Source organism: Fistularia commersonii, chromosome 2 (assembly GCF_037954325.1).
Source record: "Fistularia commersonii isolate RoL2024-O1a breed Wild chromosome 2, RoL_Fcom_v1.0, whole genome shotgun sequence".
NCBI lineage: Eukaryota > Metazoa > Chordata > Actinopteri > Syngnathiformes > Fistulariidae > Fistularia > Fistularia commersonii.
The window spans coordinates 2560925-2588797 of NC_141285.1; the positions used below are offsets into that span (position 1 = coordinate 2560925).

A 27873-nucleotide genomic window follows, 5' to 3' on the forward strand; every position below is an offset into this window, starting at 1 on the left:
GATTTTATTTCCTGCAGGATTCCTTCTCAAGATGCCGTCGGAAGCGTCTTATATAACCTCTGGTTTTCGGACGCCGCTATCGGGAGATCTCCGGATGCTCGCTCGCATCTATTTTGGAAGCCGTTTACCAAAATGCACGTCGCGTTAAAGAGACTTCGAGGACCTCCGGAGCAGCAGAGCCAGCAGACTCTTATTTTATAAACCACTAATTTGTGTGGCTTCAAAACCAGCTCGGAATGTCGCTGCTTTTCTTTAGTCCCCCTCATACACCGCTCCAAAAAAATAAACAGAAAATTAACACATCCTGGATCCGAATGAATGAAATGTTCCTATTAAATATTTTGATCTTGACATAGTTGAATGTGCTGACAGTAAAATCGCACAAAAATAATGAATGGAAATCAAGTGTTTGAACCCGTGTCGGACGTTTGGGTTCTGAAGGGGCCCCGAGACGGATCCCTTCCGCCGTCTAAACTCCCCGTTGGTCTTTTCTCCCCCCAGGTGGAGGTGAAGCCGTACGTCTTGGACGACCAGATGTGCGACGAGTGCCAGGGCGCTCGCTGCGGGGGCAAGTTCGCCCCTTTCTTCTGTGCCAACGTCACCTGTCTGCAGTATTACTGCGAGTACTGCTGGGCCAGCATCCACTCGCGAGCCGGCCGTGAGTTTCACAAGCCACTGGTGAAGGAAGGGGGCGATCGTCCTCGACACGTGTCTTTCCGCTGGAGCTGAGGAGGCTCCGTCGACCCCCCCGAGGCCCGACCCCATTTCGGGGGGGGGGGGAGGGGGAGGGAAAGGGGTCCGCGATCCGGGTCAGCACTGCACCCCCTACCCACCCCCCCCAAAAAAAAAACAAAAAAAAAAAAACGCCGGTATGCATCGTAACGGAGCGCGTCGGACCCTCCTCGTCCCAACCCAGAACTCCCTGGTTCTGACGAAGTGAAAGCTTAGAATTTGCACTTTTGGCACAAAAATCTCAATCAAAAACACAAACGCGGCAACTTTCAGTCCCCCCCTTTCCACCTCCACCTCCGACCCCGAGTCTGTCGTGTACGGGGTGGGTGGGTCCGATTCCCACCCCCCCGCTTCCCTCCACTCACACAAACACAAGCAGAGGTGGGACCATAAAAACATTTAAAAAAAAAAAAAAAAAAAAAAAAGTATATATTTTTTTTGTTTTGTACCTATCTAGACATATATAGATAATTTAAATTTTATGTAAAAAGAGCATGCACTTATTTTGAAAAACGGTAGTCGTTTGAACGCCCCACCTCATGTTTTGAGAAAAAAAAAAAAAATTACCAAAGGCAATTTAAATTAGATGTGCGTGAGATGTAGCAAGATTCGACGTTTGCGTAGTGCGGGCAGGTAAATCCCCCCTCCCCCCCCCTCTTCCGGTACAAAAAAAAATAAAATAAAATAACACGGCTATATTCGCTCTCGATTTAGACTCTGAAAATATTAATACCTCACGCGCAATCAGATTGCTTTCAGTTCTAGGTCTTTATTTTTATAACAATTATTTTTAGTGATGTAAAATGTAAATGCTGCAAGAGCTTTGCTGCTAAACCCGTGGTATAAAAACTACCATACATACTTTATTCAGGCTCGGGGTGTAGAAGAATAATATTAATTTAAAAAAAAAAAAAAAAAAAAAAAAAAAAAAAGAAAGAAAAAGAAAACGCCCGGTGGTTTCGGACGGCGGAGGGGGGCGGGCGGGGAGGCGGGCGGGTCGGACGCCGCCCTCCCATCCCCCCCCCCCCCGCACGAACTGCATGTTTATTTCAATCAGGTTGATGCATGCAATAGACTTCTCAGTATCTCGTCTACTATCGGATTCTGCCCACGTTTGCACAAACTCACGAAAAGACGTACGTTCAACTGGACCGGGACGGAAATGGCAGAGGCCCGCCGACGGTTCCCTGGGGGACACCAACTTTATCACAACTCAAAATTAACATGTAGGATCACATCTAAAAACTGTCTCTGATAGGTGAAGTACTTTTTTTTTTTTTCTTTTTTTTTTTCTTTTTTTTTTTTTTTTTTTTTTTGCAGTGATTGTTGATATAATTGTGCAATTTTTTTTATACCGTACGTAGTTAGATCTGAGTATGCCTAGAACTGTGATTCGCTTTAACTGTCGTCAATGTCCGACATAGAAGTCCTGTGAAACTTAATAACTAGTGTATGCACACGTATATATGTTCTCCTCTACACACACAGATGCACACTTACACACAAAAACAGGCCTACAAATTTTATCCGACGACGAAACGCAACGATGCGAGTTTAAACTTTTCAATGGAAAAAAAAAAAAAACACACACACATACAAAAAAAAAAAAAAAAAAAAAGAAAACAAAAAGCTCCACCATCGACAGACGCGCACGTTTACACGCAACCAAAGAGCTCACGTGTGTTCTCGACTCTCGATGGGACGGCTAACAGGCTAACACAAGCCGAGCAAAACATGCCCGCTAGGGGGCGCCGCGCCGAGGGGCGAGGAAGGAGGGGCGGTTGTTGAAGAAGAATTATGGGATTTTATTTTATTTTTCGGGGGGGGAGGGTGGGTCGGAAACGAAACATGGAAGCTACTGGAGCGCCGCACATGCTCTCTCTACGTCGCGGGTGGATCGGAGGGGGTCATATTTAACCAGATGTGTTTGTTTTTTTCCTGCAAAGCTTGAAGTAATGGACCTGCTAAAATACATATATATATGTACATACATACATACATACACATATATATATATACATATATATATATAGTTTTTATCTAAAGGTTCTGGCACGCGTTTGGTTGGTCGGGGCGTTTAGAAACTACAAGTACGGGCTGCTGAAGACGAGGGCGGCGACAATTTTAGGGCGGGGGGGGTGGGGGCTAGTTACACTGGTTTTAGCAGTTTTGTGGACAATCCAAATAGGATCATTTTTACAGGTTATTACGTTGTCCCCTTTTTTATTTTTTATTTTATTTCGTTTTTGATTTTTTTTTTCTTTATTTTTCCTCATTCTGGTTTTTGTTTGTCCTTTTTTTTTTTTTTTTTTTTTTTTCGCTGTTGGATAAGTGTCATTTGTTCCTTGTCCAAGAAAAAGACATCAAAGCTAAGCTACTTTTTTTACTGGTTTAGGAAAAAAAAATAGAAATAAACAAACCTTGAGGCTAACTATGAGTAATAATAAGTGTCCCCTCTCAAAGTGAACTCTGGGTGGGTTTTTTTTTTATTTTTTATTTTTTTGTGACCCCATCTGACCCCCTCCACCCAAACCCATGTTTTTCTATGTTTGTCCCTCCCCTATGATAAAAATTTTGTTATGCACTACTCTTTGTATCCAGACAGTTTTTGACAGTCAGCGGTTGTGTTTTTTTTTTATTTTATTTTATTCTATTTTTTTTTCTCTTTTGTTAAAAGTTAAAAAAAAAAAAAAAATGGAAAAAAAAGAGGATAAAGGTAAAGAGTGCTTTCTGACTGACAGGATCTTTTGCAATACCTCAATTTTGAAAAATATATTAGGAGAGAAACTGCTATTTTCTAAGTAAGTTTATTCAGATGATAAAAAAAAAACCTATATATTAATTTAATTCTTCAAGAGAAATGATTTAACAGATGGTTGATTTCTTTTTTTATTTGTATCATGCTTATTTGATTTTATTTCAAGAATTTATTTTTTTGGAAAAAGACGACAACTGAAGGAGCTAGAGCTTTATAATTAATATAATATAACAATGTAGTCGTTGAGAGTAGCCCACTTCATGAGTGCGGGAGCAGAATCGGGAGTTTCTGGATGAATTCAGATGGAAAAAGGGAGCTTCGAGAACACGGAACTTTTATTTCCCTGCGTCGTTTTGTATATTTATAATCAGTCATTTACTAAGCTGACCAGAGTTGTGAAAGAGATCTTCTGTTCATTATTTTTTTAAGAATTTTTTCCTTTTTTTTTCATGTTTCCTAAAGGTATGTGCTCCCTTTTTCGTTTCATAAAATGACAAAAAAAAAAAAAAGAAAAGAAGAAAAAAAAAAAATAGAATCACACGACCCCCCCCCCTATTTGTTCAGTCGTCGGGATGAGAGTCCACCGGAGGCGGAGAGACGAATGTTATTTTTAACACACACACAAAAAAAAAAAAAACAGAAAACAAATGTGTTTTCACCTGTAACTCGACCCGCACACACACACACACACACCTCCCCGCGAGGCGCATCGATTTAGACTGGTGGCCTTTTATTCACGCAAGACTTGAATTAGTCCCGTTTTCTTTTTAAGGCTAAGAACCTTGACTCTTTGTTGTAAATGTGCAATACTGTTTGTACTGTTTGTAGAAAAAGATGAAAAAAAAAAACAGGAAAAAAAGAGGCATAAATCTTTATTGCAGAATTATTTTCATTGCGAGCATTGTGATTCACTAAAAATCATTTTCTACTGTGTATTTACCTACTCTACCTGCTAGTACCTTCCAGTAGTAATGTAGCCTTTGTACTGAGAAAATTTTCATTATTTTTAGAGAGTTTTGCTAAAAAAAAAAAAGAATTTAAAACATATTTACATATTTTTATTTCTTTTTATTTTTTTTGTGTTTGTTTTTTTTCTTCACAGACTTATTTCTCAACCATTATTTCTTGGGGGAGACTTTCATATCTGGTCAATGTCATTAATATTATTTTGTATTTTTACTTGGAATAAATTAATTTTATGATGCTAATTCTTTAAAAGAAAGTTTTATTTTTTTCATTCGTTCACCTTTTTTTTTCATTTTTGAAGCGGAAAAGGAAAAAAAAACAAAAAACATTTGTATTATTGTTACTAAAGCGTCTGAAAATGCTTGGCTTTATATGTTAACTCGCTGATGTTGCTTTACATTAGTGTGAAAATGGTCTACAGAGGGGGGGGGGAATACTCACAAACAGCAGATTTTGGGGCTTGGTGATGTTTTTAAGTGATTCACAATGTAACAAATGAATGGGCAATAAAAATAAAAATGGCAGTACAGAGCATACACATACCATGTTGTGATCTAATTGTGGAAGCTGATCATCTCCATTGCTTCTAGGGCTGGTTGATACGGTATCAAATCCCTGTCACAACACTCAAGAGGGCCTTTTCGATATATATATATAGCTAATTAAATAGCTAAAAATAATATAATTGATATAGCCAAAAAAAAACAGCTAATTTTACAATGAAACCGATAGGATTTGTGTCTGAAAAAAATGATTTCTTTGCAAAAAACAGCAATATATATATATATATATATGTACCAATGGCGACATAGAATAAAATTAATACAGTTTAAAAATAAAATGTAAAAAAAAAAATCCAATTCAAATTGAGCAGGAAAGTGAATGAAGACATTTGCACAAATCTAGTTATTTATTTTAAAATGAAATTGACCAAACTGTAGTTGCCAAAAAACTAAGCAACACGCACAGAAAAGGAAAATTGAAATTCAAGGGGTACACGGACTACTTTTTGTGAAAATTAAAATTGTCGTAAAGTCCATTTTGGGTATTTTAATAAGAAAGTTGATCAAAACGGATATATTGCCCAGCCCTAACTGCTTCTGCTGTGCATTAGATTTTCCAGGAGGACTTCAGATGTTCAGCAGCTCCTCCTGCAGATCAGCTGTGGGCTCCTGCAGTGTGATTGTATTTAAGTGTGAATGTAGACACACACACACACACACACACACACACTGGATAATGGTGTTTGGGTAAAGCTTTGCGAGTTTTATCCGGAGGCGGCTCTAAAGTGTTTTTCTTCTTTTTTTTTTCCCCCCCCCACCAGCTTTTTCACCTTCCTGGTGTACACGCCGTCCTCTATACACGCACAATACATACAATTCTACATTATTTGCTTCCTCGCTGCTCGAGAAGCTTGTAGCTTCTCACGTAAACAAACATCTAGAAGTTTTCCTGAAGCTCCATCTCTGAAATCCCCCCCCCCCCCCCCCACCCGTCTCTCCTACCTGTTTTTCCTACCTGGTGCTCACGCAAATCTCGTGTTCCTCCTTCCCGTCGTACCTTTTCACTCACTTGGAAAAAGGAAAGTTTGTGCAAAATGTAAAGAATGATTTGAATGATGGCAGACATTTTTCTATATTCCTCCTATATAAATGTGTATTTGCTGTAACTAGACTTGGATACTGTATATTCACTGCTTATCGGGCGTTCTCTGGGTAGGTAAACACTGTAGGTCTCGTCATGTTGTGAATCCCAAGAGGTGACGTGCTTTCCCTCCACCAACATCTCACTATTTTTTTTTTTTTGAAATGTATCTTATTTTTCTGTGCTTACATGTCTTGGGTTTTTTTTAATTTTTTTTTTATATATTTCCCAGCTAAACACTAGCGAGGCTTTTGAGATTGTTGACTTGGACACACGGTGGCCTGAACTTTTTTGCAGTTAACTGTGATTTGAAAAACATGGAGCTCAATGCTGCTAATGCTTCATCTTCTACTACTACTACTATTACTATTACTACTACTACTGCTCTCCCACCTTCAGTTTTCCTTTTCTGTACTAATAATCAAAAATCCTATTAAACGTAGCTGTATGATGCTCTGACACCTTGTGGTCTTTTGCACGTTTCTCATTTTCTAGGAGGTGACAGTATCAGCTGGTGCAAATCAAAAGAAAAAAAAAAAATAATGTCGACGTGCGGATACATTTTGTCAAATGTAAACACCAAGGTGAATTTCCGCTTTACTCAAGTTTTCCGTGACTGGAGAGATATTTAAAAGTGTTTTCAGGAAGCGTGGGAACGGAACAGAAGGATCGATGATATGCTAACTTTGGTCCTGAAAAAGAAAATAAAATTCAGCCTAATTTCTTCCAAGTTCATAAGAAATGTTCATTTTTTTTTCTTCCTTTCAGGTGAATGTTTTGCTAGTTAGTCATTCTAAAACAAGTCATTTGTGACACAGTAATGACAGTTTATATGGAATTTCTTTGCTGGTTTAATATTCAAGTGTTTAGGAGATAATATTTTCCTTGGACATTCTTCTTCCTCTCTCACATTTCTGTTTTTTTCCAAGACTGGAAAATTGGTCAACTGACTTTCAGGAAGCGTGGACTGCTTTGAGTCTTATCAGTAATATTTTCCATACAATCACACCATCTACTGGCCGTCTGATTATAAAAAAAAAAAAAAAATACATGTAACATCAAAGTTTTGCAGAATTTATTACAATTCCACAATCATAAACAAAAAAGCAGCAGTTACAGAAATATGTACAAGTCTTATTTTCTTTTAAAATACTTGACAGTTTTTTTTTTTCCAGGTACCAGTTTCTCAGGCCCGGCGGTTCAGTCTGTAATGCTGCTTCAAGTGCAGATATATATTTTTTTTTTCCAGGTCAGTTTACACCACGAGGTCGGGAGCCGGACTCGATGCGACTCCTACCGTTTCCTCCCCGAGGCCTTCCCGCATCCCCCCCCCCGGGTCATGTGAACGGGCTCTGCTTGGGGGAGGGAAGAAAGGGGGGGTAAAAACTAGCACCATCTGGAGGATGGGAGTCGCGTCTCTTCCCCGGTTGTTAGCAGTGCATTCAAAACGGGGAGGAGGAGGGAAAAAGAAGAAAAAAAAAAAAAAAGAAACAAAACGCGACGACAACCTATGATTTCGGCGGCGAGCTCGTCATGATCGCCGCGTTTTCCCTTTATTGGGTGTGTGAGTATCGGTCAGAAGGGGAGTGAAACCAACTGTTACAGCAGTGCTTTTAAGACTGATTTGGAGAGGCGGGTTTCCTGACGCTGTCTCTCTGGGGGATTGCAGTGCGTGAGCAGACAGCGCTCGGATAACGACGCAGTTGGGTTTTTCGCCGATGACGTAACGTCGTCGTCGCCCCCCCGGAGAGGTCGGCGGCTGATCCTGCTGGGATTCGGGCGCCGACGTCGTGAGCACCGGGACTTCTTCTGGCTGTGTTTGAGTAACCCGCCCCGGCAACAAGGGGGGGGGAGGGAAGTGTGTGCGGCGACTCTCGTCCGATAGCCTCGTTTTTTTAAGTGTGCGCTTGGGATGACGGCCCTCCGGAGGGGATCCTGGCCAGGTCCAGCTTGGCCAGCGAGGGGAGTCGCGGCGCGGCGCGGCGCTACTGCAGCGAGTGCATGAAGCTGTCCAGGTTGTACTCGGTGTCGTACTGCTGCTGGTCCCAAAGCTCCCCCAGCCCGTCGAGCACCGACTTCATGGAAGCCTTTCCGGAGGTGGACGGGGACTGTTCCGCCTTCTCCCCCTTGTCGTCCTGCACGGTGCACAGACGTGCTTGTGAGTCACAACATCCGCAGCGGTCGCAACATTCTATAGCTTTTTAACAGGATCGACAAAACCAAGTCTCAACCAGCGTTTCTATTCCCCTGAAATTAGCACTCGCGCATGCTAATTGGTACAGGAACGCGTCCGGTGACCCAAAGCACGAGTTGACGGTGCGGCCGCATTGAAAACCGACGCAGCAGCGGCGCTAATACATGAATTAAACCACTAAAATAACCTTGTTTTCCTAAAACGAGGGCCTGCTCTCAAAGTAAAGTTGAAGAGGATTAGTCTCGATCATGAAATATTAGCTTGTTTGTCGTCGGCAGACGGAACAATCTAGCGAGATTTATAATTTAAAATATATAGTCATGGTTTATATTGATGGCTATTAACTTATCAGAAACATTGGGCTCGGAAGAAATAGATTCTATGTTCAGATTCAAGCGTAGAAGTCAAAAATCCACACAGGGAAAGACTGAACTCGCTCTTTTTGACGGTTAAAAAAAACGATCAGATTCCGAGAGGGGAAAGAAAAAACAAATAAACGAAAGCCGACGTGATGCATCGGTGACCGACGCGCGTTTGCCGGTTTCTCAACGTGTTTGCATATTATTCCACCAGAACGTTCTGCCCGCGGCCGTTCATACCCTGTCCAGAGTGAAGAGGTTGAGCAGCTGGTCGGTGCCCATGCTCTGCAGGCTGGCGTTCTCCTGGCTGATCACCGTGTTGGCGATGCTCATTTTGAACTTCTGCAGGCCCATGATCTTCTCCTCCAGGGTGCCACGCGTAATGAGCCGGTAAACGTTGACCACTCGTTTCTGCGAGGCGAGGACACCGGGACACCGAGGACGCCGTTCGATTTAATAATAATAATGAGACGAAGAAGAAGCAGGGCGCTGATGCGAGTGGAACATAAATAGGATCGTTCTAGAATCGGCGATAATACCTGGCCTATCCTGTGGGCCCGATCCATGGCCTGCAGGTCCCTCATGGGGTTCCAGTCATGCTCCACGAACACGACGGTGTCCGCCCCGGTCAGGTTCAGACCCAGACCCCCGACGTGGGTGGTCAGCAGCAGGACGTCGATGGATGGATCGTTGTTGAACCTGCGGCAGAGACGACGGGGGAGGTTGATTCGGATCGCGCGCCCGAGCCCGAGTCCGGTTTCCGTTTACGGCGACCGCGGAGTGACCTGGATACGATGGAGTGGCGCAGGCCGGCCTGCACGCTTCCGTCCAGCCTCAGGTAGGTAACGTTGGGCAGTTTGGGCTTCAGGAGGTCGTGCTCGACGATATCCAGCATGCTTTTCAGCTGACAGAAGATGAGCACGCGGTGCTGGGCCACCACGGCCTCGGTGCCTCCCTCCGATCCGCCGCCGCCTCCCAAACCGCAGTCCAGGAGTAGCTGGAGGAGACGGACAGCGGCGTGAGACCCGAGGCCGGCTGCGGTTTCTTTCCAAGACAGTTTGAGCCTCTGCGGTCTGGTTTCTATTCAAAGTTATTGCACATTTTTTGCAAAAAATCTCAGGGACCGCAGAAGAAAATCCCTCATCGGAGTTCTTCTGGGCCACGGCTGAGTCCATATCTCGGTCTGACAGACACGTTTATTTCCCTTGACAGTATCGAGATACAACTTATATACCCTTTGTCATTTTAATGAACATTTGGATATCAAATTAAAGTTCACCCGCAGATACATAATTCCATCAGATCCCTCCCGCCAGTGGAAGGGATTCATCCAATGATTACGATGACAAATGTTACATTTTTTTTAAGTGAAAAAAGGGACAATATCTTCCAAACTGACACACTGATGAATTAACCACTTTTCCTATTATTTCCGTAATGCACTGATTGGTAGGATTGTACTTGAATCCAGTTTTATAATGTAAAATCATTCGAATCTCTTGTGTCTTGTAGATGACAAATGTTACATTTTGTGAAGAGAAAAAAAAGGGTGTTTTTTTTTTGTTTTTTTTTTTTGCTAATTTATAGGACAATATCTTCCAAAATGACACTCTGATGAATTAACCACTTTTCCTATTATTTCCATAATGTACTAATTGGTAGGATTGTACCTGAATCCAGTTTTATAATGTAAAATCAATCTCTTTGCGCCTGATCTAATGCACAACCTGGTTTTCCAGCGCCAGATTTGTCTCTTCATTTGTGCGCTTGTGTGCCCCGAGACCTTTCTTTCCGCGGTCCGATACTGACGGGCATGACTTTACAAAACTTTTACCTGTTTAAGTGCGGAGAGTTTGGGCGCGTGCTGAATGTCCCTCAAGCTGGAGCTTTGACCCGCCAGCTGCTCGGTGATGCGTTTGTACTCCGGGTGCTGCGGGGTCAGGACCAGGCTCGGGTGGTTACACAGTTTCCGCAGGTACTGCAGGGCCTGAAGTGGAGGAGATTTGAAGATTACCGCGTCGCCACGATGAACATCCATCTCTACGGAAAGACGCTAATCGTGCCACTGTTCGTATTTATAATAACGTTTACACTCTTCCTATCAAATGCACTGCGGACACCAAAGTAGGAATTTCACTGCACATTTCTACACTGTGCGTGTGACAATAAATCTGAATCTCCGGTGTTGAATAATATAAAATGACTACGTTTGATGCCAAAATTATTGACATCTTGGAGAGAAAAAAAAAAAACAAAAAAAAAAAAACCTGGAAAACATGTCCCGTGGCCTTCAGTTTAGGCTTTTCTTCTTCCTCTGTCGTGTCTGAGATGCTGTCCTCCACGTTGGCCTTGGCGCGAGACTTTGCAAAGTCCTCATACAGCTGAACCTGCACGGTGAAAAGAAAAAAAGATTACGGGTAGATTCGGTGAGTTTCATTTAAGTGAAAAACGACATCGACGTTCAAGGTTCTGATCCATTTTATCTTGGTGGTGACAGATGAGCTTGTGCAGGGAGGTGTGTGTGTGTGTGTGTGTGTGTGTGGGGGGGGGGGCGTCACAGGTACCTGCAGAGGACTCAGATTACAGTAATAATCCTGAATTATCTTCGGTGGAAGATCCTGGAGGACGTCCTCTTTCATCCTCCTCAGAAGGAAGGGCAGCACCTGCCGATGAAGAGCCTCCATGGCGAGGACACCTAGAGGACGGGGCCGGGGTTAATAATCGCATTTCCCTGAAGCAGAAATGCGATGAAATTTATTATTTTCTTAGCAGGACTGTGTTTCGTGGGATTCAACTGACCCGCCTCCTGCTCCCGCGAGGAGCTTTTTGCGTCCCGGCTGGCCAGGATCGGTTTGCCGTACCGAGCCGCGAACTGGCGCTCCGTCCCCAGGAATCCGGGCATGAGGAAGTCAAAGAGCGACCAGAGCTCCAGGACATTGTTCTGAGGGCAGAGGAGGTAAAAGATTATTTGTTTTTTTATTTTTCAAATTGTCATGGTGGGTGGGGGGGAGACAAAACAAACCGCACCTGAATGGGTGTTCCTGACAAGATGACCCGGAAGTTGGCGGCCAATTGTTTAATGGCTTTGGACAGTTTGGTTTTGCCGTTCTTGATGACGTGGCCCTCGTCGAGAATGCAGTAATTGAACTTGATATTTCTACCAACAAAAAAATAGAAAATGAATGGAATGCCAAAACAGGCCGATGTTAAATTGCTGCGATACTCACTTAAAAAAGTCTATGTCGTTCCGTACGACATCATAAGAGGCTACGACCAGATTGTGTTTTTTGACTTGGTGTTGCAACCTGCAAATGCAGACGACAACTGAAAATCCCGATCTTCAACACGTCTATTGATAAACCAAATGTATCAGAGAAAAAAGAAAAAAAAAAAAAATGCTACCTCGGGTGTGAAAATAATGACGCGAGTGTATTGCACAATTTTTAAGACAAGCGCATTCCCCGTTTCGGTTTGAACCAACTTACCGCAGCCGCTCTGTGGGCGGCCCTGTGTAGTGCAGCGGGTTGAGGTACTCTTTGGTGCAAAACTTGCCCACCTCATCCACCCAATGGCCAGTCAGCGTCGGCGGACAAACCACCAGAGACGGCAGGGGGCTGCAGTCTGCCGCCTTTGTCTTTGCATATTCCTGTGCCCTGGGCGAACATTGCACGCAAAACACCACAGTGCGTGTTTAGAACAATTTAAAGCTCTCGGAAGAATAAAATCGTAACTGTGTTAAAAAGGCACGATTCGAAACCGGTTCTCGAGAAAGTAGTAGTGGAAAGTCAAAACGCGGTGACGGCAGTGTTTTGCCATCTGGTCTCAGTACCTGAGGTAGTGATCGCCGGCAAGAATGCAGATGGACTGCAGAGTCTTGCCGAGGCCCATGTCATCACACAGGATCCCGTGCAGCTTGTATTTGTTCAGGAAGGACAGCCAGTTCACTCCATCCTGGATGGCAGAACGATGATAGTATAACGGAATTGTATTTTGGCAACATTGAGGTGATGGTCAGGAAATTCAGTTCTAGTCTTGAAAAGAAGCATTTAAAAAAAAAAAAAAAAAAAAAAAAAAAAAGCAATTCGATCATATGACTTGAGCGACCGTGGGATTTACTGTGCTTCAAAATTAAAATTTGTTGTGGTGCAGAGATGACAGAAAACTAATGTTCTATTTAAAAATGGGCTTACATTATTTAAAAAAAAAAATCAATTGCAAATGTATAATTGAAAAAAAAATAAAAAAATAAATATATATATATATATACTGCTCAAAAAAATAAAGGGAACACTTGAACAACATGATGTAACTCCAAGTCAATCACACTTGTGTGAAATCATAGTGTCCACTCAGGAAGCAACACAGATTCATTTTGACTTGTTTTAAGGACATTACATCAAAGTTGGATCAGCCTGGAGTTTGTTTTTACACTTTAATTTTGAGTGTGGTTCCTAATCCGGACCTCCATGGGTTGATACAATTGATTTCCATTGATCATTTTTGTGTGATTTTGTTGTCGGCACATTCAACTGTGTAAAGAGCAAAGTATTTCATAAGAATATTTCATTCATTTAGATCTCGGATGTGTTTTTTAAGTGTTCCCTTTATTTTTTTGAGCAGTGTATATATATATTCCTGGATGTTTGTTTTTTGATGTGATGAGGTAAAAGGGATCTTTCCACAGAGGAGACACGCGCACCTGCTGGTACTTCCTGAGCTCGGCCTTAATGGGCACTGGAATGTTATAGTTCTCCAACTTTCTGCCGTCCAACAGTTGCTCCAGGAAGTGGCGTTCTCTTGCCTTCTGGCGGATCAGGTCGGTGGACATGGCGGGGGGGTCGGGTATACCTGCCTGGGGAAACCGAAGGGATGGAATGGGCGCACTCTCGAGGCACGGCGCCGAATGACTAACGGGAGGGTGTTTAAAAGCCGTACCTCTAACGGCAGCAGGCGGATGAGAGTGGCGAAGCACTGTGTGGCCATGAAACGAATGCTATCGCTGGGATCGCTCATACGGCCCAACACCGGGACCACCAGCAGAACAATATAGGGTACGATATCCACGTCGAGCTGCTCCATAACACCTGATACATTTGGTCAAGGACAACTGTTACAGAAGCTGAGTTCGTATCAGATTCATTGGTCCCGGCTTGGTAAGAAACGCTTCCCGTTTTCACCTAAACTGATGAAGGATACAGGCCAATGACTCGATGGCACCCTCCTGTTTGGTGCAGTCATCAATAGCAGCGAGCCAGGGGAGAACACGCTCCAGAAAACAGTTCATGGTGTCCAGCATGGCGATCTTACTGAGCACGCCCACACATCGCGCTGCCATGTGACGCACTGCGGTGTACGGATGCTGCAGGCAAGTGAACAGATGGGGAAGGTGCTCCAAAAGCTGGTGGACCAAAATTGGAAGAATCGGGAGAATGAGTCAATTGCTGCATTATAGTTTTTAAAAACATTCAAATGATACCGATGACGATTCCCTTTCAGAGCGAGCGGTCCACGGGAACAACTCGCAAAACGGGATTGATTTAACAATTTATGCTGCAGAACCAGGTAAACAGAAAAGTTAGCTACGGGGTAAGTAGGGTTTCGACAAGTATAAAAGGCTCCCTCCGATTATTAGGCAAATAATTCAAAATTTACACAATTGTACCGAACAACACTTTCATTAACATTGAGTCTGGCTCGTCGAGATTTGAACACAGGGAAAATGGAAAGGCAAAGACAGCAAAGTAAAACGTTCGAGAGGCAACTGAATAATTATTTTCCACAATAAAAACAGACTGATACACGATGATTCTTAGGGCACTCGCATTTGCAAATGTAAGCATCTGACAGTAACAGTCTACGGACTTGCAAAATAAGAGTTATGGGTGAATCGTACCAAAGGTTTCAGTTCTTGGGCCATGGCTCCGGCCATAACTTCCAGCACTTGTAAAGAGTTAACCAGTTCCTGAGCTACAGCGTCTCCCTTCTCTAGCTGGACTTGTCGCTCTGCAACAAAACAAATGAACAGGACTCACATTTTTGATCAAAGCTATCAACAAATCAAAAATTGGCCTAAATTTAAAAGTGAACATTGCATGGTGTGTTTTGCACGCAACAAAAATGTTGCAGTCGGATTGAAATGATTAAAAAAAAAAGTTTACCTATGCACTGATTTTCATTCACTACCATCCTCAGTGGGCCCACTGTGTTCTCCCACAGGTATGGCAGAGACTTGGTGAGGTCCGCACCGAAGTGCCTGGCAACAGTTGTTAGGGAGAACTCTGCTCCTCTCCTTTGAATAAGAAATGGCTTCTTGGTCTAAGAAAGAAAGGGGAAATTAAAAACAGCAATGAAATCACAAGGTTGGGGGAAAAAAAGTAGCTTTGCTTTTATAAGCCAGAAGCAACAAGACTAGCATCATCTCTCTCAACCTTCAAGAAACAGGTAAAAACTTTTCTCTTTCACGACTTTTTACTGCGCTGACGCCCCAGATCAGGTAGGCAGCAAGTTAGGCTATGCAGTGTGTGTACGTTTGTGTGTCTGTCCAAAAAAAAAAAAAAATCCTCACTAACCCAAGCCTATTGTTCTGTATATTTCCTGTGCATCGTGTATTTGCAAGTGTATTTGCAGTCCCTATGTCCTCTATTGTAAGTCGCTTTGGATAAAAGCGTCTGCCAAATGCAATGCAATGTTATGTAATGTAATGTAATAAGCTGTACCTCATCATTATCTGTACTGATGGTGCTGCCAGGAGGAAGCTCTGTGCTGGGGGTCTTTGGGGCCTTCGGGACGGGGCCCCTCTTGCTGGTGATGGCAAACGCAGCCCTTTGGTGGCGGTACAGAGTGATGATGCCCCGAGTTTTGTTGACCATGTGATGCAGGCCGTCTTTCTCTAACCCACTGCCTAATAGTGCAGCGGAAAAACAACAGGGCGAGTAAAAACCCGGTCTTCGCGGTTGCTTTAACGCTGGAGACACAGATTTCCCCCGGGGAATATGAAGTTGCCGGACAGCAGTTACCTTTAGCGATGTCCAGATTGAGGGGTACAGGACATGCGGATGAGGGGGTGACGGAGGAGTCCACGCAGGCTGAGGCACAAAGGTTTTTGATAATCTTGGGGTTCGGGCATGGCGCGCGTCCAGCACACTGCTGCAGCAGTTTGGCGATGAAGGAAGCGGCGTAACCCTGGATCAGGGTGTTCTCCTCCCGCTTCACGGCCTCCATCAGAGGCCGGACGAGGGGGTTGAGCTTGTCGGGAAGCACCTGCAGATTAATCACCGCGCAGGCCGTGAACATGTGGACGCGGAGATGGAGCTGCTGCCACTCGTTACTGGTCTCTATCACCGTCGCTTGCGCCTGCTGTCGTTTGCAGTCCAGGGCCTGCCACGGTTTCGTCTTGACGTTCAGGCCTGCTGTTGATTCTGTGAAAATGGTAGTTACCTGGAGGAGGAGCAGAACGGGGAGGTGAGCAACCTGTTCCAGAGGGTTATACTCATTAACCTTTGAAGCTGGCGGTAAACAGGGTGCCAGACCGTGAGCGACGCTATGAAAACTTGCTGTGAGAACTAATGCAAAATGTATGATAACAGTGTCACTTATTTTACTTATCGAATCTGGATTTTCAATCCAAAATCAGCTTCACTTCCATTTGTATTGACTTTGTAAACTCTTGATCTCTTGTTATGTTCGTGTGCCCGTTCCTACCAGTTCACTGGCTTGATCGATGGTGAAAACGCTGCAATTGAGCCGGTCTTGAAGGTCGATGTGGGCGTCGGCTAGCAAGGCGATGAGCTGTTTGCATTCGTTCTGCATGCGCGTGAAGGGAATGGCGATCTCGTCGTAGTAAAGCTGCTCGGAAAGAATTGCCAAAAGACGAGGGTACACCATGGAGGACACCGCCTGACAATCCTGAGTGGGAAACACATGTACATTTACTTTATTTATGAGGAAGAGAGAACAATAAAAAAAAAAAAAAAAAGAAAAATACCCAGCAAAAAAAGGCGGTCTGGACGGTATACAAACAAAAGCGACAGCTCATAAAATATATATAAATAAAAACAGAAAGCAATGGAATGACCATGATAAAAGCAAACCATAAATAGGATGAAAGAATATTTAACAAAAAGCAAAACAGCACAATGGGAAGCCTGGCGAGGAGTGGGTGTCATCTACAATGCCAACAATAAACAGAAACAGCTGATATTGGTGCAAGTGCATATAGGAAAGGGGGGGAATTGCTTTAACAGCTGTTTACCTTCTGCAGAGCTGCCCACTCGCAAAGGACCAGTGCCACAGCGATGCGCTGCAGGGCAGATTTGGAATTGAGGTGGAAGAGCAACAGCTGGCCCAGAGACTCGGCTGGTCGGATCTCCTGAGACGGCGCGTTGAGCTGCGGGTCGCAGATACACTTACAGAGAGCCCCGAGCAACCTGCAGGAGAGCCGGAAGTTCAAGACAGAGCATTCTCAGGACACCGGCAGCTTGAGGTTCGCAATGACCAGCATAAAAATCCACGACAGGCTTCATACAGCAGATATTGGAAAAAAAAAAAAAAAAGAAAAAATATTTGACGCAAATGTAAATATTTTCATGCGTTCTATAATTATGATAAAAATCCAAGCCACTGAGCAACAGTACAACTATATAGTTCTGAATAGGATTTTTAATTGAAAACTCTTGTACTGTTGATATTTGACTTTTTTTGTGGGCTACATAAATGTAACAAATGGTGCCAAATAGGTAATTATCGAGGAATTATGAAATTAACATTTTTTGTTTTTCAAATAATTACAAGTTTAACCCAGCGATTTAAACCTATGAAGGATCCATCCTGCTCACAAAGAGCACAACTATCAAACAAACGTGCTTGTAAAGACACAATCAATTCGTTTCACTTTAATCTTTTTTTTTTATACATTTCTGCAGCAAAAACATGGCAACTTACTTTGCGGCCATAAGGCGAGCTCGGACCACGACATAGTCTCTGGTCACAGAGTCATCAGTCACTGTCTCCGCCCCTGCTATGTACTCCTGGACCGTTTCCTTTGCTTGATTGGCCCCTTGCCGAGCTTTAGCGCCAGTCTTATCCTGTTGCATCAACCCACAGGTAACTTATGTTCACAAAAAAATTGACATGGGTTCTGCTGACTAAGTTTTGTCATGAGCCTGTGGCCGTTTGAAATTTAAATGAAGTCATATTTGTCTATAAATAAGGTGCTTACGTCTATAAAAAGCTCAAATTCCCTACGAACAAAAACCAAAAACGGAACATCAGCTTTCACCACCAAATGAATGTTCAATAGTATAACTGACAGTGATTAGGATTCATCATAAATAAAATTGGCCCACATTTCATCGCCGGTCAGTTTCTAGTTATGCACCCTGATTCCAATATAACCTTTACAATATCACACAGAAAGGAATTTGTGTTAAGAGTTGAGTTTGACATGGATAAATATGAACAAAGAGGAAAACCTTGGAGCGAGCCTTCACTTCCAGGAGCATGTTCAGGTCGATGGGAATGTGTGAGGCCTGCATCATGAGGCACAGCCAGGCACCCATCCATGGACAGCTGGCCGCAACCACATACTGCTGGGGCGCTTGGGACAGCAGCTCCATCCACACCTGCACGAGGCGCCATCCATTAACAACCTTTCATAATGTTACCGAACAGTCACAAAAAGCCAGTGACGTCACGGGGGGGGTGGGGAGTGTTGTTCCACACTCGGGCAAAATATGAGGTCGTGTCATGCGGCCAACCTTTTGGATTAGTTCGAGAATTTCCTCGTTGCTTTCCAGAATGCAGGACTGGAAGATGTGCCGGAGCATGTCTTGTAAGATAGGGTTGATCCACATTGCGCACTTCTGCGGTGCAAAGATACAAAGCGCTAAGTCAACCAGACCATTTTCAATTGGATTAAAATAAATGAGAAAAGCTAATCCAAGGTTACCTGGTCAGTCTTAGACAGCAGCGTGTAAAGAGTCGCCAGCGCAGCCCGTCTTACTGATGATATGGTGTGTCTCAGAAAGGGCCAAACCCGAGGGACAAGGACTGTGAGTGACTGCTGCATGCTAGGGTAGCAAACAAAGTGGTAGTATAAACAAAAGTATTAGTAATTTCAATACTGTTTTCCATGGTCATTTAACTTTATTTAACTTAATTTTCAAATATTTTCTGACCCAATTTCCCTATCAAACCCAAATCGGCCTGGTGCTTCGGATTGTAATTGCTTTTTTCTTTACCAACAGGTCAGTTTTACGCTCATTTGAAATTCATTATCTGATGATTTACGACCTTCGGTGGCCACCTTTCTATTGTTTTTGTTCTCAGTTCCCATGTTTCTATGACTGGAAATACAGGTCAGTGTTTTTCAGTAGATGTTAAATCAAAATACGTACATATAGAATAGTGAACTTAAGCTACTTCAATGTGTAAAATTGCATTGCATATCAAATTTCACAAAATCTTAAACCGAAAGAGCAGGCTTTAAATTTATATGATCTGTTTTTGTTAATAGATGGTTCATCAATATCGGAATCATCTGTCATTCCATCAATCTTGCAAGAAATGGCCAGATGTTTTCAAGGGTAAGTAATGCATGTTTAATGTGAAGAATGTTAATGATAATGATACAATAGCTCCCTTATGAGTAATTCACAACAACATATGATGAGACAGTTCCCCCTTTCTTTCCTCACGCAAAACATTACGCCCCAAGTCAGCGAAAAATACAGTTAAAAGTCACACCACCCTGAACGATCCGGCACTTTTCATTTAGGTCTTTTTATAACGAAAACTGGACTGACCTGCACTGTCGGACCTGAGGGTAAGTAAGCAACAAGGACAGCAGTGTCATGATGCTGTTCGTGGAAGCGGTGAGATCATCCAGATCCAGAAGAGCATCCCAGAGTGTGTTTATGATGATAGGTACCTGTGGTGCACGCGCGCAGAAAAATTCAAATGTAAATTAGATCCTTAACGGAGACAACCGTGCGAGTGGGGCAGATTTCAGTAGAAGAATCAAAGCTCGTATCTGGGACCTTGCTGGGCAAGAGCTGCACCAGGCCTTCAACCACTGGAATGAGGGCTGCGGCTGCCACGGCCCTGACGTCATCGTCGAGGTCCTGTAGGCCCACCATGATGGCAGGCAGCAGCCGCGGCAGCAGCACAGAGATCAGGTCCTGGGACAAAATACCAGAAGAATTAGGAAGTAAGACAAAGTCGCGCTGTTTAAGGTAGCTCCACAAGGACCATGTAAAGTTGATGTTCCCCGCTTATCCAAATACATGGAAGAATCCCTCTATTTTTAACCAGTTCACCACGGAAAAGGACAATGGACAGTACCTGGCGCACGGCGAGGGCATATTTGATCCCCAGTAGGCCTCCGTGACGAACCTCCCATTGGTCTTCCTTTAATAACTTGAGGAGTACCTCTACAGTCATGGTAACGCCAGTTTCGTTCATGTATCGAAGGGCCACGCCGAGTGTCTGCGCACACGTCTCCCTGACAGGAGCAACCACCTGTCGGAGGGTGAATGGTCAGTGTACCAATTTCTTTAGACTTAACATCATCCTATGTTTGTTTGTTTTTTTCAACTCTCAGTTAAGTATCACTATAGTCTTACAAAAAGGCAGTGTTTCGGTTGACTTATTTCCTGTGGCTGCCAACAGGAGGATGTTTTGTTCCCCCTCTGTCGTACACGTTGGGTTCCTCCGAAGACGGTCTCTAAATTACATCGGGTCGGTGAGTGACACATTCCAACGCCAGCGTGGCTACCAGAATGAACCTCTGCTGCTGAATTCAACCTTTTGTCCTTTCTCCAGAAGAATCCCAGACGTTTCATCGGCGGCACGAAAGCTGATGTACTTGTACGTACAGTAGATGCCTTATGGCTTTGTTAGTTTCATCAGGATAGGTTCATCCACGTTGTCAGAATAAGCAGAATATTATAAAACTGAATTTTCCCGGCAACGGACCTTTGTGTCTCCGCCAAAGTTGTCAATGTTCTTTTTTGGCATGCAATTTAAATTTATTCAACCCAATTTTAATCTAGCTGATCAGAGCGCGGAAGGTGTGCATACAAATAGTAGAACACAAACACCAGGCATACAAATAAGTCCACAGCCTCTAAAAATCGAGGGAAAACGTTAAAATGCAGTTTGGGCGGCACTTAAAAAACGTGAATGAAAACTCTATTTATCTTGAGACTTCAGGTCACTTTGGACAGACATCCTATAGGTATTTAGTTCAATCTTCTATGCATGTACACAGTGATTGCTACATATCTTCAGGACTCTATCTCATGTATGCGGTTGCTACAGGAAGGAAAATAGCTTTATCTTGAATAGTTTTCACTCAAAAATATTTAGTTTCCTCTGGGAAAGATGGACTGCATATCTACATATGCCACAAATCACTTCCTTATGGAAATATACCATATCAGGATATTTGAGAAAACGTTGATAAAGGATTAGGAAAAATAAAAAATAAGTAGATCATGAGTGTCGATGACAGTTTTTACGCATTTTTAAAACACTGAAAACATCTGACATGCCAAAAAAAAAAAAAAAAAAGATGTTTTCAGTACTTATATCCTTCAGCGCAAAGTGTGTCAACATGTTGAAGGAACAGAACTAGGTTTTCACAGGATGGAAGTGGGTTAGTGAAACACAAACCTCATCAGACACAAAGTCGCCAAAACGGTCAAGGGCAAAGACACACAGCAGACGGATGATAAGATCTTCTATCCATTCCTGATGCTGCCGCAACATCTGGGATCAAATCAAAAAAAGCAATAACTGATTCACGTGATCGTCTTCCAATGAAACACAAACGTTCCAGAAGGGTAATATCTACCTGTTCTGCAGTGCTTCCCATGAGCTTCCCACCTCCGGCACCATGTGACTTGAGAATTTCCCTCAGACCTGTGCCGGCGCCGTGACGGATCTATCGGTAGCAAAGTACAGTCATTTCCCTCGGAACATAATTAGATAGAAAAATACATGCTCGTGAAAAATACTTTGTTCTGAAATGGCAGACGATAGCATCAGTATGCATAATAATTATGTTATGACTCAAAAACAAATGAACACCCCCCTTTCCTGACACACACAAAAAGAGGTTTCCAGCTATGCAACTCAACCCTTGAGAGAATCAAAAATCCCTCAAGAGGTAGATAAAGTTCAAGTGTGTTTTTTTTTTTTTTTTTTACATGAGATAACAATTATCTGAATGCAATAAATATGGTATGTTCACTCTTTCGATGGCAACTGTAAGTATGAAGTACAAAATCTAATGATGGTTGTGTTACCTCCCAGGAAGGATTAAAAAGGTCATTGCAGAGCTCCTCGCAGAAGCTTTCCAGAGGCCACTCGTGTATCTAAACACAAAGCAGTTACTGCTAGTACATGATTCAAATCGTTTTAATTGAGCCAATAGAGGATTTGGGGCTTAACAATTACCAAATAATTACTTGGTTTGCTTACCTCCTCTAAAAGACTGGGGCTGTCTTGAAGTTTATTGATTAAGACTTTATTCTCTGGCGCTGGTTGGTCGATGACTATATTGGTGGTTTTCCTTCGTTTCTCTTCTGGTTCGCCTTCAAAGCTGTCGTTGCTAAATTGACCAGACAGGAAATCATTGACATTTTAGGATTAAAAACATCTGGTTATCTATTTGCTCGAAAAAAAAAAAAGAGCGGAATACATTGGACACGATCTCATCTAACGTAAGAAGGGCCAGCAATAATTTGACCCACCTCTTCTATTCTCACCTCTTTTCATTGGGATCCATATCTCGGGATCTTTGTTTCGCCACCAGCTTCGCCATCCTCTTTGCCTTATTCTTCTGACGACTGCTCATGCCCGGCCGGAACTCGGAGTCGATCAATTCGGCAGCCTGAATGGGCTAACAACATTAGAGTTTATAATTTACTTCAAAGTAGGTAGGCAGGAATTTACATCCGTGGGTCGTTTTAAGCTATTCTAAGAACACCGAGATCTCTGATTTGATCAACTCTAAATTTCCAAGTTTATGTCAACAGCGGCTCTTTTAGAAACACTGCACTTTGTCTCACATTTCATTTTGTTTGCACTTCTGTTTAAGACCGGGAAAATGTGCATGCCGTTACTGAATAAGGATCGCTTTCAAAATGACATATAGGCCATATGCACCGTCACCTCCCAATGCAAACTTCCCAATTATTTTCGGTATGTACAAGACCTACATACTGAGAGGTAGAAACAAAACAGATGTTTCGATGACATCGCTGAGAGGCTGACTGAAATGTGCTGAGCGCGAGACAATAGATGCACAGATACATGGGTATCCATCATCACGATAATAGCCAGTAGACTTTGGTAAACCGTCTGTCTTTGGCAGGTTGTAAAGTTGGTGTGAGGGAGGAGGATGTAGGAGATCGGGTTATGTAGAGGCAATTCGCTATGGCGACTCCTGAGGGGGAACGGACGATATATTTACCTTCAGTGTCTCTTTTCTAACACAAACAGTTATCCTGTAAACATCACTTTTTTCTCCCCTCTTTAATAGATTTCGAGTGGCTGCACAATATCGTCATATGATCTAAATGTCTGGGTAGAGCGCAGGGATTCACACAGAAAACATTTTAGCAGATGCACATAATGCACGATTGATAGTGGTCATGTGACCACATAACCGTCAACGCTGTGCATGGAAAGTAGCATATTAGCATTACCAGTCAAAGTTAGTATTTATAGCTCCAATTTTTCCACAATACTTTCCCCAAAACATATGGATTCAGATTTCCAAACATCCTTGAAGTTCCACCGCAGCGGTGCAGCCGTGACACTTAATCTGTTAAGGATCAATAAGTCACACAAGGACCTTTAAAAATGGTTCGGGCCATTTGTCAAAACTATTTTAAGTCTTCTTCAATACTCAGGCCACTTTCTAGAGTGTCTATCCACCTGTTGACAAGTGACAGCAGTTTGCAATGGGGGGAAAGCAACAACTCTGGCACAGGTGAATTGGCCTTCGAAAAGTAGTTTACCCTTGATTTGTTGACACAAGATGACCACTAACTACACAGACAGGAGGAGCCATACAGAATGTACATTACTGGAGAGGAAACCGAGGTTTCAGACAGTTGGATCGAAGCAAAGGAGCTCAAATGAGACCTACCACATGGTTGCGGGAGCTAGATCCCGGTGCGGTCTTGCTTCCGTGTGCTCGGGGAGCACTTTGTTGACAAGTATAGTCCAGGTCCTCGTCGTTGAACAGCTCCTCTGTGTCCATGCCGATGGCAGCGCCGATGTCCAGGCCCAACTTCTTCTGAAGAAGTTTCCTCTGACAGGCCAAACGTTCCTTGGGGTCCATCTCGGCTGAGGATAAATGTTAAGTAAACACCTTTAAAAAGCTTGGTCAGACATGATGGAAAACAGATGACGCAGACAGAATATTTTGTTTTTGTACGCACGTCCGGAACTAAAATTCAAATAAATAAATATGTAATGCTAGTAACTGAATGAGCGGAAACTGAATGAAGCGTGGGGCACTTCGGCGCAAAGACAGGTAAAAAAAAAAAAAAAAAAATTCAAAAACAGAGCGAACGTTAAATTCCAGATTAAATGCACAGAATAAAGTTGAGGGAGTTCATCTGCCTACACGGCATTTCAATTCATGGCATAGTAACACAGGTATTTGTGTTTAACCTTGGGTAACAGTTACGTGAAAAGAGCTTCAATAAAATTCCACATGTATGAGTAAGTACTGAAATGCTGGTGTAATGGCAAATTGTCTCAAAACAAAATCAGCTTATACAAGAGGCTACCCAGCTTTGAAAAGATGCGCTTATGCCCCACGATTACAATTTAACAAAATGGTAATTACAACATGGTATGAGCTGCTTAGAACACAACAGAAATTCTACAAACCAATTTTATCATCCTGCAGCTCAAACTCAGCACCAGCAGACCCCAGAAGAGATGCCCCATGCTTGAGGAGACGGGAAATGTCAAAGTGGTAAAAACTCAGTCGGTCACAGGAGGATTCCTCTGGCGACAGATCTTCAGAGGACTCTGCAGGAAAGACACGGCAGAGACTCATGACATAGCACCGGTAACTTCAAGTGTCACACTAACAATAATGCATATTTTGCTTCTAATGTGGCTTTGCAACTTAAATATCTGTCTTCTAAACAATGTTATAGGCGCAGAAATAACAACCACCCTGAGGATGGAGCTGTGTCAACTGGGAGAACATGCTGATGCCATTTATGAAAATCAGTTTGAAAGATGCGTAAATCCATCATCCATGATCTACCGCTATTCCTGGAAGAGACTTTTTTAACAGACACAGCAAACAACTATCAAGCATTGCGGTTGGTCAAAGTTCGTTATGAAAAGCATATGGTAAGCACTTCCATGCTGACTATCAAAAGAGCAGGACAGGTCAATTCCATTTTTTTTTTTTTTTTAATAAATTGCAACTTTTATGCAATCACTATTTATAATAGATCATTAAAATGGTAACAAGATAGAAAATATCTGAATGGCGAAAGTAGCAATTTTTTTTTTTTTTAAACACAATTTACTCCCGGATCGATAAAGTATTTCTGATTCTAATTGAAATAAAATAAACAACTGACCTTCTTTAGGCTTCGGGGCTGGGTTCCACTCTGGAATATTCTTCACAATGGCCTCTACAGCTTGGCCTGCTGCGATACGAGTGTCCCAATTGGGACTCCTTAGGTAGGTCAAGACCTTGAGGGGGGGGAAAAAATACCATTAAGCATCTTAAAACCTACATAATATACAAGTTTGTTTGTACAGAGAGAACAAATGTTTTCCATGAAGAATTAGATTGGTGTTATGTTACATATCAGATGTATTTTTCCTTACCATATCAGAGAAAAGCATACTGTTAAAAAGTCTATTAAACACACCTTTAATAGAAGATTATTGAGCTCATGAGGGTGGAGTTTGACCACTTCTCCAAGCTGCTGGGCCGCTGCTTTCCTTGTAACTGGTGTTGTTCCGGTGTCAAGGAGGATAAATAAACGATCAAGTCTAAAGAAAGGAAAAAACAAATGAGGTTGTATGACAGGACACACACACACACACACACTATTTCCTTGTTTAGCATCTGATGGACTTTCTGTTCGACCCCTTTTTTTTTAAACACACAAAGGTTTGTGAACATTGGTACGAATTCATTCATAGATAGCACAAAGTTAAGAAAAGAAGCCACAAACATTAATTCCAGCAACAAACCAGTATGTTATTTATCAGCTGGTTTGCTTACCAGTCTATCCAACATGGTGTTTTACTGAGGTCATTAGCAGGGCTTATTAGGGTGAAGTGGATTAGAGATATAAAGGTCCTGACCTCAGACACCACTAATACTTCAACCCTAACTACACATAGACTGAAATTCTCTCCAAAGATGATCGATTGACAGTATGAGGAAATGCAAAAAAGATTTTACTCCAATATATTGGGGGGAAGAGGAGGGGGGATTTTAAAGTTTAAAGACACAATGCATGATAAACGACAGGCTGCAAACGCTTGCAGTTTGACAAGTAGGTGATCGCAAGTCGATTTGAGAGTTTCTGTTTCCATTTCACACTCTCGAATATGGTTAACTACCAAAATTGGTAAACGGTTATCCTGTTTCCTGACATACAGCTCACCATCATGGTGAAGCTGGGTTTAGCAGTGAACAGCTAAACACTGGCCGCTCTGCTAAATTCATTATAACTGGCATATAGCACTAGCACTAATAAAAATCCGAACTGCTTGCCGTTTCGGCCTGCGATGTGTGGTGACAAAGTTTCATCACAACATTAAATTGTGTACAAAAAATAACCGTTATAAGTCAGCTCTCGCCACGCCGTTCCCATGTATAAGACGCCAGAATACACAAACAGATTAGCTAGCTAATTGTTCGGAGCACACTAACTCGGGTCAGTTTTGCCGTAAAGTTTAGCCATTCTTACCTCGATACAGCCATGTTCAGTGGTTGCGTTGCCTTTCACGTCCCACATTCAACAGGCAAGTAGTAATTACAGAATTTCTCCCTTTAACAACTTCCAATGCGGCAAACAGTTGATGGGATCATTAGCTAGTTAGCAGCTACCGATAGCTAGCAGAGGCCCAGGCGATGTGCTCCAGACCACCCCAACTGTCTAGCAGAAAGGCCGAGTTTCACAACCGATTCATGGCTTCAAAGTTGTCTCTCTTATCTCTTCGTTATTTTCTCCTACAAGCGATCGCCAAGCACCATACACATATCAATCTGTAGCTCGCGTTAACCCTCAGAACTCTTCGCGGATAAATATTTTAACCTAATGAGATATAAAGAGTTATTTTGTGCCGCGTTGAGGACTACCCAGTAGACTGTTTTTATATGAGGAGCCATCTTGCATTTATTCCTTCCTCCATAGCAGGCTGAGGCTGATTGGCTACAGGCGCCGGGGACAGCCAATCAGAACCCACGTTAAAAGAGGAAACAAACGGAAAGAAAAAAATGAAAAAGGAACAGTTTACATTTTTATTTCCCATTTATGTCAACAAATGTTGCACTTAGATCGCTTCTAGGTTGTCCTAATTTAAAAATATCTAATTACACAACACAAGCTGCATAACTGTTAAAAAAAAAAAAACTATAAACTGACCGAAGCTGTCACATTAATTTGAATCGCCAATATTTGAATTAGTTCTATTGTTTTCAAATTAATTCTGTTTTGTTGTGATGATGTTTACAGTCTTCTTTGCGTTCAGCTGCGACCAAACTAGAAATTGAACATGAGCTGACCATGGTGCTGAAAGGCTCTCAGTTTCGAACAAAGAGTTCTTTGTAAGAACCGAGGAACATGAGATAGCAATGATGGATCTGATCTTTCTGGTGTTCTTATAACGGATATAAATAGCTAAATATGAACGCCATGTGAATGCCGCTTTAATGTGCAAATCAAACATGTAATGTAGATGCAACCTGACATATGAATTGTACAAAACCTACATTTTCTAAGGCAGAAGTGAAATATGTACTTTCATTTTATTATCTTTCACTTTGTTCCAACAAATCTGACTATATCTGAGCAAGACAAAAATAAAAATAGGCCGCCTCTAATGATATGATAACATTTGGTGCAATAATAGCTTATGAAGAACGTGGAGAAAAAAAAAGATAAAAATTTCATACCGGATTTTCAGATTATGCTCAGTTTGCAATTTCTTGGTCA

The 27873-nt window shown here is 42.6% G+C and overlaps 2 protein-coding genes across 3 annotated transcripts in view; one reads left to right on the top strand and one right to left on the bottom strand.

Annotated features, from left to right (window-relative positions):
* cpeb3 (cytoplasmic polyadenylation element binding protein 3) overlaps positions 1 to 2361 on the top strand; it is a 48254-nt gene extending 45893 nt beyond the window's left edge. Inside the window, 1 exon segment of the mRNA XM_086164403.1 lies at positions 502 to 2361. Within this exon segment, the coding sequence (XP_086020529.1) occupies positions 502 to 729 (228 nt within the window). The 3' untranslated portion in view covers positions 730 to 2361.
* Positions 2362 to 3013: 652 nt separating this feature from the next.
* btaf1 (BTAF1 RNA polymerase II, B-TFIID transcription factor-associated) lies at positions 3014 to 27040 on the bottom strand. Of its 2 annotated transcripts, XM_086164424.1 has the most exons (39): positions 26626 to 27040; positions 25573 to 25696; positions 25276 to 25390; positions 24563 to 24706; positions 23811 to 24010; positions 22423 to 22556; positions 22136 to 22265; positions 21961 to 22029; positions 21507 to 21596; positions 21326 to 21421; positions 19994 to 20170; positions 19690 to 19830; positions 19456 to 19580; positions 18600 to 18720; positions 18409 to 18513; positions 18124 to 18273; positions 17594 to 17736; positions 16905 to 17079; positions 16355 to 16558; positions 15995 to 16090; positions 15670 to 15913; positions 15370 to 15554; positions 14812 to 14968; positions 14547 to 14656; positions 13850 to 14051; positions 13589 to 13737; positions 13353 to 13505; positions 12483 to 12604; positions 12139 to 12306; positions 11881 to 11958; positions 11681 to 11810; positions 11453 to 11594; positions 11218 to 11348; positions 10921 to 11040; positions 10488 to 10640; positions 9439 to 9650; positions 9193 to 9352; positions 8894 to 9064; positions 3014 to 8235 (listed from the first exon to the last, which is right to left on the bottom strand). In XM_086164424.1, the coding sequence occupies exons 1-39, from the start codon at positions 26637 to 26639 to the stop codon at positions 8086 to 8088; spliced, it is 5490 nt and encodes a 1829-aa protein (XP_086020550.1). In that variant the 5' UTR covers positions 26640 to 27040; the 3' UTR covers positions 3014 to 8085. The 2 variants fall into 2 exon arrangements, with proteins under 2 accessions (XP_086020550.1, XP_086020541.1); XM_086164415.1 differs by having other exon boundaries at positions 15670 to 16090.
* Positions 27041 to 27873: the final 833 nt, after the last annotated feature.